Here is a 13,869-nt window from a genome sequence, read left to right as displayed (position 1 = left end):
GGGAGAGTGCATTTTAGCCTACTAATCTTAGTTTCGCCAGGAGGACATACCACAGCTAGAGAGCACCTTTCGATTGTCCATTGCCATTTTTTTAAAAAGGAGGTAAAAATCAAAATGGGCTGCATTACATGTTCTTGAAACTGGCTTTAATCTAACTTTATGAAATAAACACTACATGATTCTGAAATGTCTGAGTGATACTTTCATTCCACAAGTAAATAAAAGTTGCTTTATGTATTATAACAGATAAGGATACATAATGTCAGCAGTCCAGAAATCAATGCTATAGACACGACGGGCTGAATGGCCCCCTTCTGTGCTAAACTAATCTACCAAAAAGCGCGCTTTATGTATACACAGCTCTCAAGATGTGATGTGGAGGTTTTGGAAGACCTGGCGGCTGTCTGTCAGTGTGTAGCTCATTTGCTGACTGACTCTTTTGATCGCTTTCACTGGCTCTTCCAAGTTCTCTTACTGCGAGGCCAGCTTTGTTAACGCTTGCTCTTTGATCGCCGCCCTAGCTGCCTGCAGGTGCCAGATGTCATCGCATTTACAAGCGGCGTGGCTCTGTTTAAATATATAAAAAACACGCCAGCTCTACTTCAGAAGCAGAAAGCAGAAAATTTAAATTCTCTCTCAGGAACTTTTTCTATGCATTATTATTTCACAGCGCTGGAAAGTGGTCGCGATGAGATTGCATGCATAATGCGAAAGTTCTGGAGCAGCGTTTTGCAGAAATGGGATCCATAAGAGACGTTTGCATTCTGGCGCTGGGGAAATAAATCGACATTCCCTACGGGCAAAGTCTTGCATTCACACGACTGGAGAGGGCGAGGGGCAAGATTCCCTCAATTGTAAAGTAGTTTGGCAGCCTGCTGAAGCTCATACCTGTAAGGATCAGCCACTCGCCACACCGGCAAGTGAGTGCGGCAAACAATACAGGGGTAAAGCCAATTTCACCACATCAAAGGGCAACCGGAGGGGGGTGGGGATAGAGATAGACTTACCGTTCGGTTCCTTGTTACTTGAGGGCTGGAACTTGTTGATTTGGGCTTCCGATCCATGATGGCGGAAGTTGAGAGCCGATATTAGCAGGAGTGCTAATGACAGGGACATTTGAGGGGCACAGTGTGTGAGCGCTGTCGGGACAGAGCAGACAAGACACGCACTGGGCTTCTCCGCGCTGACTCGGTCACAGCTGCCGTCTACCACGCAGTGCGGGGACCCTGATGTGCCAGCATTTTCACCAGATAATCACACAGTGGCTTCCACATTCCGATCCAAAGCACTCTCTTCTCTCTCCTCCGTGCCCCGACCCAACGATCTCACTTATCAACTCAATGGCTAATGCAAGGCGGAAAAAAAATGACAGACGCTTATGCCAGAAACCAAGTTTTTTTTTAAAGACGCAGCCAAGTCCTTACGCACACCTGTCAACTTTTATAAACTTCTGGATTTTAAAACTGTCTTCTATATAAAGTCCACGATCTTTGCGATTTTTTTCCTCTTTGCTTTTTTCCCCTATCATCAGCTGCCAGAGCCAAACTTTTCTGTCTGGACAAACTTTTAGTAAAAAATTACTTTAAAAGGTAGTTTACCAGCGAACAGCTGGATTCCATTATTCCAGGGTACTTTCAAGTGGAGTTTTTTTAAGGGCTGATTTAAGTTTTTTTTGCTCACTTGACGTCAGCTAAAGACAAAAACAAATCCTTCAAAGTGCTGCCTGTTACCGTACGAAAGGAAAGATTACGCCTCTGCACATTTTACGTCCACCCCCCCCCCCCCCCCCCACTCACACACACACCAAACACGCATACACAAAACCCACGGGCTGCTCCGTTCAGACACGCTGGGTGGACTCGCCTCTTGGGTGAGCAAGACTGCCAACTGGCGACACGACAGGTGGTGTAGCATTGCTGGCTGCAAACCTCTCCAGAGACAAAAAAAAATCTTCGCACATCAGACTTTACATAGCAGCCTTAATCCCCCCAGTGCAGTTTACAAATCGAAACTTCGGATTGTTTATAAACTATTTTGAGATAGTTGGGGAAACCCTATATCCATATAAAAATGGAAACAGCGAATAAATACTTCTACCACTTTTTAGGGTTTCGTCTGCACCCATTACGGGGACCAATGTGGATAACGACAGTACAGTATTCAGTTCCCATCCGCTGGAACTGATCAGCTTCACTCGCAATTCACACAAGTGTTCGCCGCAAAGTGAACGGGAAACTGCTCCGATACCTCGTGCCGGCTTTACTATCAAAGATGTGGCCATTGTCTGTACTTTATGCCTAATTCATGCGTCAGAACTTGTTTTAACTGATCGTCAAGGACTCCCATTGTTAATTCAATCTGTCCAGTTTTTTAAAAAAAAGTCAGGTTTGAAAAGTTGTGATCTAAAACAATCTATGCGTTAGTGAAGTTCATGTGAATTTACAATAGATGAAGTTGAAAAGCACGAGAGGGAGGGAGAGGAAGAGAGAGGGAGGGAGATTTAATCTTTCTGCTGAGAGGAGAAGAGAGAGGGAGGGAAGATTTATCTTAATGGCTGATAGATTCTTTTTGTCCGAAGATAGTTAGAAGTGATGATCAATTTGCTGGATGGTGTTCATTGATTCTATTCTGAACTAAAAGAAATATGTAAATAAAACCAACCTATAAGGAATAAGAGGCACTTGGGGGCATATTAGCACCGCAGAGACAATTGATGAATGTCTTTCCTTCGGCTGAACGGTTCACTGCCAAATGGCTTGTACTGTTGGACCAAGCAAGTCCAGCGTTTCTCGAAATACGTTTCAAATGCAAAGCAGTAGTGTACGTAATTGTACTGTACTTCAAGCAAATAAAAAATACGGACTTTCTGAATCACAACCCTCTCATACGATTAGATTTGATGGTGACCAAATTTAAATCAAAATACATCAGGATAATTCCTGATTGAAGATAAGAAATTGGGCAAAGGTTTAAAACACAAATTATATTGTTTAGATAAGTTATGTGGATTAAAAAAAAGGTAAATCAGTACTGGATAAAGTCCTCAGAGATTGCTATTGTTATCTAAATAAATTCTATCAGTAGCTTACACCAAGAAAAAAAGAATCAACAATGTCAAAATTGTAAACACCAGAGACTCCGCAGATGCTGGAAATCTTGAGGAACTGGTACAAAGAGCTGGAGGAGCTCAGCAGGTCAGGCAGCGGCTCTGGAGGAGATGAAGAGCCGACATTTCATGCCGAGACCCTTCAACAGGACTGGAAAGGAAGGGGGAAGAAACCTGAATAAGAGGGTAAGGCCAGGGGGAGGAGTACAACTGAGAGGTGATCGGTGAAACCAAGTGAGTGAGAAGGTAGGTGGGCTGGGGAGGGGGTGGAATGAATTAAGAAGTGGGAGGTGATGGGTGAAAGACGTAAAGTGCAGAAGAGGAAGGAATCAGATAGGACAGGGAAGTGGAGCTTGGGAAAAGGAGAAGCAGGAGGGCACCAAAGCAAGGCGATGGGCACATAAGGAGAAAAGAAGCGTGAGAGGGAAGCCGGAATGAGCTTTGGAACATAGAGGAGGGGACGGCACAGAAATGACCAGACGTCAGAGAAATCCATGTTCATGCCATCATGTTGGAAGCTACACAGACAGAATGCCAGGTGTTGCTCCTCCAAATAATGTTAGCAATGTTGAAACTGCTAACAAGTAGCAAGCAAATTACAGAATGTGCTGGACAAAGTCTGAATCCGGACTGATTATCAGCAAATAAAATCTAATGTAAATAAAGGAAGTGAAGTTGATGGTAAATATGTAAGAGGAGACGTAGATTTAGAGTAAGGGGTTAAAGTTTTAGAGAAAATCTGAAGAAGGCTTTTTCAAGGTTCAAGGTTCAAAGTAAATGTTATTATCAAGGTATATTTCTGTCACCATATACAACCCTGAGATTCATTTCAATGTGGGCAGACTCAGCAAATCTATAGAAAAGTAACAACAACAGGACCAATGAAAGATCAACCGGAGTGCAGAAGACAACAACCTGTGCAAATGCAAGTATAAATAAGTAGCAATAAATAACGAGAACATGAGAAACTGAGATAAAGAGCCCTTGAAAGTGTGATTATTGGCTGTCGTAACATTTCAATGATGGGGCAAGTGAAGGTGAGTGTGGTTATCCCATTTTATTCAATAGCCTAATGGTTGAGGGGTAGTAACTGTTCTTGAACCTGGTGGTGCGAGCCCTGTGGCTCTTGTACCTTCTACCTGATGGCAGTCTGATGATTCACTGGTGACTCTACCTGATGATTCACTGAGGCTCGTTGGAATCTGGACTATGGTGCCTGAGTGGATGGTATAGGCAGGTACTCACACGCCATTTATGGGAGTATCTGGGTGAGTACTGAAATCACAAATGCACAGATGTTGTGGACCAGGTACTGGTAAATGAGGTTAATATGGCTAGATGGTTGATAGTCAGCAAGGGCAGATTTCTGAATATCTTTTCATCTCTATGAATTTAATTGAATTATATTGTAGTGAAGAATTAAGTTCCTGAGATCTTTGCTGACTTACTACTCACTATGCCCAATCTAATACAGTGCAGGACAACGCACACAAACGAGAGGAAATCTGCAGATGCTGGAAATCCGAGCAACAGACTCAAAATGTTGGAGGAACTCAGCAGGCCAGGCAGCATCTAGGCAAACAGGTACGGTCAATGTTTCTGGATGAAACCTTTCAGCAGGACTGGAGAAAAAAAGCTGAGGAGTAGATTTGAAAGGTGGGCGAAGGGGAGAGAGAAACACCAGGCGATAGGTGAAACTTGGAGCGGGAGGTATGAAGGAAAGAGCTGGGAAGTTGATTGGTGAAAGAGACAGAAGGCCATGGGAGAAAGAAAAAAACGATGGGGATGGGGAGGAGCACCAGAGGGAGACGACGGGCGGGCAAGAAGATAACATGAGAGAAGGACAAGGGGATGGGAAATGGTGAGGGGAGGGAGGCATTACTGGAAGTTTGAGAAATTGATGTTTATGCCAACATATTCATGAATGGGAAGTGGAATTAAAATGGGTGGCCACTGGGAGATTCCGCTTGTTCTGGCGGACGGAGCGTAGATGGTCCGTGAAGCGGCCTCTCAATCTATGTCGGGTCTAGTTTGACATTTTGGGCTGAGATCCTTCATCGGGATGAAGTCAAAATGTCAAATTCATCTTGATGAAGGGTCTGAGTGCAAACCATCGACTGTACTCTTTTCCATAGTTGCTGCCTGGCCTGCAGAGTTCCTCCAGCAATTTGTGCGTGTTGCTTTGGATTTCCAGCATCTGCAGATTTTCTGCTTGTAATGCAGTGCAGGACCCACTAAAGCAAATATAGGTTTGAACTGCATTATTTGAAAAATAAAATAAAGGAATAATCAATTGGTCAGACTTCATCCTGAGAAACTTACGTTGCACTGCAAACCCAAAGACAATCACCAACAGTGCAGAGAAATGTTCAAGGGCTAATTTTTATGGTCAAAGCTATGAATTATGATGAAACACATTTGGACTTTTCACCCTGAAAGAAATAGCTTGGCAGAGGGAAATCCAGAAATAGATATACAAGTGTAGTGCAAGAGTAAATGAAAACTATAATAGGACTGCTGATGCTGGAAATCTGTAAAGAATACAGAAAGAACTGAAAATACTCAGCAAGTCATGGAGAGAGAAACAGGGAGCATTTCAGGTTATAGAGATGTAGAGCTACATAGCTTCGAAATAGGCCCTTCTGCCCAATTTGTTCACACCCAACAAAATGTCTAAGATGGTCTCTTTTGCCAACATTTTGTCATTTCCTTTAAACATTTTCTATCCATGACCCTGTCCAAATGTCTTTTAAACATTGAAATTGTACCCACCTCTGCTGCTTCCTCTGGGAGCTCGTTTCATATATCCACAACCCTCAATGTGAAAAAGTTGCCCCTCAGATCCCTTTTAAATCTTTCCCTTCTCACCTTTAATCTATATCTCTCATGATTCTATATACCTCTTAGCCCCCATGCCCTGGGGAAAAATGTCCCAGCCTTTTCAACCTCTTTTTATAACTCAAGCTCTCCAGTCCCAGTAAAATCATTATGAATCTTTCTTATAGCCGTGTTTCTAGAACTGAGTGTTGTTGTTTTCTGGAAACTATGTTCCTGTACCCCTAAGATCTCTCCATTCTACAACACTCTCCAGGATGCTACCAATTACTGTGGAAGTCCTGTTCTGGTTTAACTTACCAAAATGCAACAGCTCACACTTGTCTGAGCTAAGTCCAATTTGCCATTCCTTGGCCCACTTCCCCAGTTTCTCTAGACCGCATTATAATCTTACATTACATTCTCCATTGTCCACTACATCATCAATTTTAATGTCACCTGCAAACTTACTCCCCAAGCCAACAACATTGTGATTCATATTGTTCTTGTCAATGACAAGCCACAGTTGGCCCAGCTCTGATCCCTGAGACACATCACTGATCACATGCCTCCAATCTGGATAACAAGTTCTTTGCAAAGAAGTACCATGACAAACGATCTCAGACCTGGAGCGTTAACTCTGTTTCTCCTTCTGCAGACGCTACCTGACCTGTTTTGTGTTTCTGGCATTTTTTTCTAATGATAGAAGTTATTTAAATTAGTTCTTTGCAAGCAAAGAAGCAATAACACAAAGGAGTAACCTTTAGAATGAAAGTAAAAGCACACGCACACACTGTTGGAGGAACTGAGCAGGTCAGGCAACATCTACAGAAAGGAATGAAGAGTCACTGTTTCAAGCCGAGACCCCTCATCAGGATTGGAAAAGAAGGGGTAAAAAGGTGAGGAAGCGAAAGGAGTACAAGCTGGAAAGTGATAAGCGAAGCCAGGTGAAGGGGAAGGTAGGTGGGTGGGGGAAGGGGATGAAATGAGAAGTTGGGAGGTGATAGGCGGAAAAGGTAAAGGACTGAAGAAGAAGGAACCTGGTAGGAGAGGAGAGAGGACCATGGGGGAAAGGAAAGGAGCAGGAGCACTGGAGGGAGCTGATAGGCAGTTCAAGAGAAGGAGCAAGAGGGGAGCCAGAAAAGGGAATTGAAAAAGAGAGAAGGGGGAAGGGAGAGAAATATCCAGAAGTCAGAGAAATCAATGTTCATGCCATCAGGTTAGAGTCTACCCAGACAGAATATGATGTGTCTAACCTGGGTTTGATAGATTTTCTGACTCCTCTTTACATTCTGCAGTAGAAGCACATAATTGGCAGACCTGACCTCATTTGTTGTAAATTGTATTGTGATATCCAAGGACATTAAAAATTACAAAGGCAAACCTTTTTCCCCTTTTTTAGTGTTAAGCAAGTTGGAACCAAAAATATTACTTGAATTTTACTGATGTTCCTGATGTAGTTATAGGCATAAATCAGCGCAAAAAATTGAAACCTTGGAAAATTATGAACACACACCAGTATTTTTGTTCTGATAACATTCTAGTTTAAATTTTAACTTATTGTTTGCTCTTACACCTCAGTAACTTTATGATTAAGAACCTGCAATTTTAAGAGTGATTATGAGAATGGATTAGAAAAACAGGAAATGAATTACAGGTTTCAGTGAGGACTGGTTTTTTTAAGTGCACCCTATAAGTTGCAATTAAAAACTAAAAAAACAATGTAAGCAGCAGTTTAAGTAGCAACCCTTCAAACTTATGACATTCATGAATTTATGCATGTTTACTATCTTAATCCATTTGTATACCTTTACTCTCTAACATTTGATATAGTAGCATTATAAAATTAAAAAAAATATTAATCTTAGTTTTCTCATTTTCAGCAGCCTGGGCAGGGGAGAAGTTCATGTGGTCCACTACTATCAGTGTAACTAAATGCTTTCCACCACCAGCACCAAGCAGCCAAGTTCAAATTTTAAGATTAAACCCTCATTTTCTGATTCTCTAATCACAAGAAATAGTTCTACTGTAGCAGTTGAAGCTCATTTGAAACATATTCACAATCTGTGGGTGCTGGAAATTGGACCATAAACAGAAGATGCCAGGGATACTCAGCTAGTCAAGCAGGCCCGACATTCAATAACATGTACAAAGTTTCATGACCATTAAACCTAGTACACTACATGTACATCAGGGTGCAAGTGAAAAATAAAACATGGAAATCAGTTTCATTGTAATTCGATGAATATTTTGTGATCAGAAGTAATACAATGTCAGAATCAAGCAGTCTTGATTAGGTTTAGAATCTATAAACAATTAAAAATGCATGGAATTATTACTGACCATACTGGTTTTTTATTCAACATTTGAACTATGAATGTTTGAGATTACAGAAATGTACATGGGAATATTTATTTTTAGAAGTACAATTTGTGCAATCGATTGGGTTGTACAATGTAGAATACAAAAATGCTCTGACAATTTACACACCCACACTAGCTTATTGCTTAACCTAATCGGTCATGGAACTCCCAGGGTTGCAGAGCCATTATTCAACAAAGCACTAACCATATTTTTGACCATTCAAGTTCATCTTTAATCTGATTATAAACAAACACAAAATAGGATAAAGAAAATCTTTAAAATACAAATGCTGGGAAAACACATTTTAAGAAAAAGACATGTTTTCATTACATCAAAATAGAGAAAATGAAAGGGATGTTAAAGGGAAAAAAGAACAACAGATACTTTAATCACAAAGAGGAGGGTTTAGGGTTGATTGACCTGAATATATCTTCCCTGATAAAGAATAACCCTGCACAAAAGCTATTGCTTTTCTTTACAATCTACAACTAATGTAGAGTAGGAGTCTGAGATATTGGCTTGAAGGCTTCGGCAAGGAGGCACAAGTAAGGAGCAGGTAAAAACAGATAAGGATTTTTTTCATAGTCTTTAACTAAAAATATACCAAATGACGTCTAATTAAATAAAGTAGGAATGCAGGATTGGGTGATGTGATGTAGCTGCAAGATGTGGGAGCTGATGGACCCCATTGTGTTTCTGCTGACCACATCTGAAGCAAGTGTTCGTTGCTTGAGAAACTCAAGGCGCAAAGCTGATGACCTGGAATCTCAGCTTCAGGCACCAGACAGCGGGAGCATTACTTAGACACTTCACTTTGAGTCAGGAGGCAGTATCACCAATTAGATTAACTACATCAGGGTGTGACTGCGAGTGAGGCAGATAGGGGTAATCAAGGAGTTGTGCTGGAGGAGCCTCTGTCCTTGAGCTTTCCCAACAGGTCTGGCATCGTTGCTCCCTGTGAGGATGAGAGTAGGAAGGGTGAGCAACTGAACCTTGGCACTGTGGTTCAGGGAGCATTCAGGAGGGGAGAAAAGGAATGTAGTTGCATTTGGGGATAGTATCGTCAGGGGAATAAACACAATTCTCTGTTGCAAATATCAGGAGTTCTGAAAGCTGTGTTGTCTGCCTGGTGCCCAGATATGGGACATCTCATCTGACTTGCAGAGAAATTTGGAGTGGGAAGGGGAGCGATTCAGTTGTCAGGATCCATGTGTGCATCAACAGCATAGAAAGAACAAGGAAAAAGGTTCTGCTGTGGTTCTTGCTTTCCAAGGCCTTCCTTCCTGTGATATTCCCCCCTTCTCCAGCCTTGTATCCCTTTTGCCAATCAACTTCCCAGCTCTTAGCTTCATCCCTCCTCCTGCTACCTTCTCTTATCATTTCAGGTCTCCCGCTCCCCCTCTGACTTTCAAATCTCTTATTATCTCTTTTTTCCATTAGTCCTGATGAAGGGTCTCGACCCGAAATGTTGACTGTACTTCTTCCTATAGATGCTGCCTGGCCTGCTGTGTTCCACCAGCATTTTGTGTGTCTGCTGTGGGAGGTTGAGCAGATAGGGACTAAATTAAAATACCAAAAGGTAATAATATCTGGATTGTTTCCTGAGCTACATGCAAATTAACCTAGGGTTGATAAACTCGGACAGCTAAGACAGGAAGACAGGCAGACAGGAAGCAAAGAGTGGGAGTAAACGGGACCTTTTCAGAATGGCAGGCAGTGACTAGTGGGGTACCGCAAGGCTCAGTGTTGGGACCCCAGTTGTTTACAATATATATTAATGATTTAGACGAGGGAATTAAATGCAGCATCTCCTAGTTTGTGGATGACACAAAGCTGGGCGGCAGTGTTAGCTGTGAGGAGGATGCTAAGAGGATGCAGTGTGACTTGGATAGGTTAGGTGAGTGGGCAAATTCATGGCAGATGCAATTTAATGTGGATAAATGTGAGGTTATCCACTTTGGTTGCAAGAACAGGAAAACAGATTATTATCTGAACGGTGGCCGATTAGGAAAAGGGGAGATGCAACGAGACCTGGGTGTAATTGTACACCAGTCATTGAAGGTGGGCATTCAGGTACAGCAGGCGGTGAAAAAGGCAAATGGTACGTTGGCATTCATAGCAAAAGGATTTGAGTACAGGAGCAGGGAGGTTCTACTGCAGTTGTACAAGGCCTTGGTGAGACCGCACCTAGAATATTGTGTGCAGTTTTGGTCCCCTAATCTGAGGAAAGACATTCTCGCCATAGAGGGAGTACAAAGAAGGTTCACCAGATTGATTCCTGGGATGGCAGGACTTTCATATGAAGAAAGACTGGATCGACTAGGCTTATACTCACTGGAATTTAGAAGATTGAGGGGGGATCTTATTGAAACGTATAAAATTCTAAAGGGATTGGACAGACTAGATGCAGGAAGATTGTTTCCGATGTTGGGGAAATCCAGAACGAGGGGTCACAGTTTAAGGATAAAGGGGAAGCCTTTTAAGGCCGAGATGAGGAAAAACGTCTTCACACAGAGTGTGGTGAATCTGTGGAATTCTCTGCCACAGGAAACAGTTGAGGCCGGTTCATTGGCTATATTTAAGAGGAAGTTAGATATGACCCTTGTGGCTAAAGTGATCAGGGGGTATGGAGAGAAAGCAGGTACAGGGTTCTGAGTTGGATGATCAGCCATGATCATACTGAATGGTGGTGCAGGCTCGAAGGGCCGAATGGCCTACTCCTGCACCTATTTTCTATGTTTCTATATTTCTAAATGTATGCCTCAAAGATTGGTGTGGGTTTGAATTTGTGGGACTTTAGCATCAATACTGGGAAAGGAGGGAGCTGTTCCAATACATCTGAACCATGCCAGGACCTGGACACTGGTGAATTGCATAGTGAGGGCTATGGATACAGCTTTAAGTTAAATAATATGTGTGTGTGGGAGGGGTTGTTCAACAGCTTGGAAAAGTATGAATAAAATAAAAGGGAAGGGGAGTACAGGGGAGGTTACTGCAGTACCCAGCAGAAAGACAAAGACTAGAAGTTTAGAAAGGGATAAGAATTAACTTTAGACAACATGGAGACAAAATTGAAAAGAAGAATGGTGAATACAGGACTGAAGGTGTTATATTTGAATGTGTACAGTGTACAAAATATGGCAGATGGTCCTGTAGCAGTTAGAATTAGACAGGTATAATGTTGTGGGCATCACAGAGTTGTGCTTGAAAGAAGATCATAGCTGGAGTGGGACCCGTTCCCAGGGTTTCAAGACTGGCTGTTGTTGGGCACGACAAGGGTTCGGCCTGAGAGACCGGCTCATATTTGGAAGCCTTAGATCTCGGGGCTCTGGAGATGGGCGGATCGAGGGATGGGAAAATGGAAAATGGAGACACCCCCCCTCACTTATTAAGGAGAGAGAGGGAGCCTGTGGTATGTCGAATGCCGGATGAAACGCCAAGTCTTTAGGGTGACTGCAAATCTGTGTCTTTGCTGTTGCATTGCTCAAGCTTGAGTGCTCGGGGGTGGTGCTGACGCTTGCTTTTTTTTCCTGACAGTGGGGGGAGGGGGGATCATTGCCCACTGCCGCTTACACGCGGGACGGTGGAGTTGGGGGGGGGACTTTGGGGTTCTCACATTTAACTGTCGTTCATTCTTTGGGGCACTTCTCTGCTTTTGTGGATGTTTGCAAAGAAAAAGCATTTCAGGATGTATATTGTATACATTTCTCTGACATTAAATTGGACCTATGAACCTTTCAAAAAGACGTGTCATTGGATCACAAGATGTAGAATCCTTGTGGGTATAGTTACAAAACTGTAAGGAATAAAAGACCATGATGGGAGTTACTTACAGGCCTTCATACAGTAGCCAGGAGAAGGAGTACAAATTATAATGGGAGATAGAAAAGGGATTTAAACATGCCAATGTTACAATGGTCATGGGGGATTTCAGTATGCAGTTAAGATTGTAAAATCAGGTTGATTTTGGAATCCAAGAGAAGGAATACCTATGAAATGGCTTTTTAGTGCAACTTGTTGTTGAGTCCACTGGGTAAAAGGCAATTTTGGATTGAGTGTTTTGTATTGAATCAGATTTAGTTAGGGAGCTTAAGGTAAAGGAACCCTTAAGAGACAGTGATCATAATATGATAGAAATCACTCCACAGTTTGAGAGTGGGAAGCTAAAATTGGAGATATCAGTATTACAGTTGAGTCAAGGGAATTACAGAGGCATGAGAGAGGAGTTGCCAAGGTTGTTTGGAAGGGGACGCTAGCAGGCTGGCAGTAGAGCAGTAATAGCAAGAGTTTCTCAGAGTAATTTGGAGGGCTAGAATATAAAAGCAAGGATTTAATGCTGAGTTTATAAAGCATTGGTCAGACCACACTTGGAGTATTGTGAGCAGTTTTGGAGAGGGTCAAGAGGAGGCTTGCAAAAATGATCCCGAGAATGAAGAGTTTAATGTATGAGGTACATTTGATGGTTCTGGGCCTGTTCTAGCTGAAATTTTAAAGAATGAGGGGGATCTCATTGAAATTTATTGACTATTGAAAGGCCTAGATAGAATGGATGTGGAGATGTTTCCAGTAGTGGGGAGTCTAGAACCAGAGCGCACAGCCCCATAATTCAAGGATGCCCATTTAGAACAGAGATTCTTTAGCCAGAGGGTGGTGTATCTGTGTAATTTATTGCCACCGACAGCTGTGGAGACCAAGTCGCTGGGTATATTTAAAGTGGAAATGAATAGACTCTTGATTAATAAAGGCATCAAAGGATATGGGGAGGACATAGAAGAATGGGGTTGAGATGGCAAATAGATATACCACGATCAAATGGTGGAGCATTCAATGGGCTGAATGGCCTAATTCTGTTTCTATGATTTAAGTACTTATATAATAAGCAGAATGTATCTCAAGGTTAGGTTAAATTCATGCTAAGCTTTTCCTTGGCTTTTTCACCAGTGTGTTCCAATCCTAGCCAAAAATGCTCCAGTATAGCACTTTCACTTCTTTCATAGATGATTTTATAGTCAGATCTTTATGCTGTTCTAATAAATCAAATCAATTTTTATTAACATGTATTGCAAGCTAGACTTCATACTAGCCTCTGGGGGGTCATAAGGCATTAATGCATCTCTACCCATTTCCCATGAAAACCACAAGACAGCCGTCCCGAATTTTGCTTCTCAAGTTTACTGGGTGTCAGCTTGAACTCAGAGTCAACATCTATAACTTTAAGTCAGAGCTGTAGTTTCAAGTCTTATACTCGACATATGACTGTGTAAAAAAAAAGGCTAGTCTTATATTGCAGGACAAAAGAAGGCTGCATTATAATTTTTAGTCGATTTTACATCCTAAAAGATTACATGACATAATTCAACACCCAGTAGGAAAAGTTTTAAGGCCAATTACTGCCTTTAACAGACATTACTAAACATCATATTTTCTGGTCCTTATTTCTGAGACATATTTTATTGTAATATCTCAATTGCACTGATGATATTTTGTATTTAGGTGCAAAAGTGCAGGAGCTTCTGGTCGATTCAATGTTTGCTTTGCTATTGACATGCATTGGGCAACATGATGGTGGCACCTCACAGCACCGG

The 13,869-nt window shown here is 42.1% G+C and overlaps 1 protein-coding gene across 1 annotated transcript in view; it reads right to left on the bottom strand.

Moving 5' to 3' along the window:
• The window catches only part of pdgfc (platelet derived growth factor c), a 267,864-nt gene extending 266,119 nt beyond the window's left edge, over positions 1 to 1,745 (bottom strand). Inside the window, exon 1 of the mRNA XM_073043028.1 lies at positions 1,008 to 1,745. Coding sequence (XP_072899129.1) covers positions 1,008 to 1,116 — 109 coding nt within the window. The 5' untranslated portion in view covers positions 1,117 to 1,745. The remainder of the gene's footprint in view (positions 1 to 1,007) is intronic.
• Between the last annotated feature and the right edge of the window lie 12,124 nt (positions 1,746 to 13,869).

This window comes from Hemitrygon akajei, chromosome 4 (genome assembly GCF_048418815.1).
Source record: "Hemitrygon akajei chromosome 4, sHemAka1.3, whole genome shotgun sequence".
NCBI lineage: Eukaryota > Metazoa > Chordata > Chondrichthyes > Myliobatiformes > Dasyatidae > Hemitrygon > Hemitrygon akajei.
This window is presented reverse-complemented; position numbering and strand designations above follow the sequence as displayed.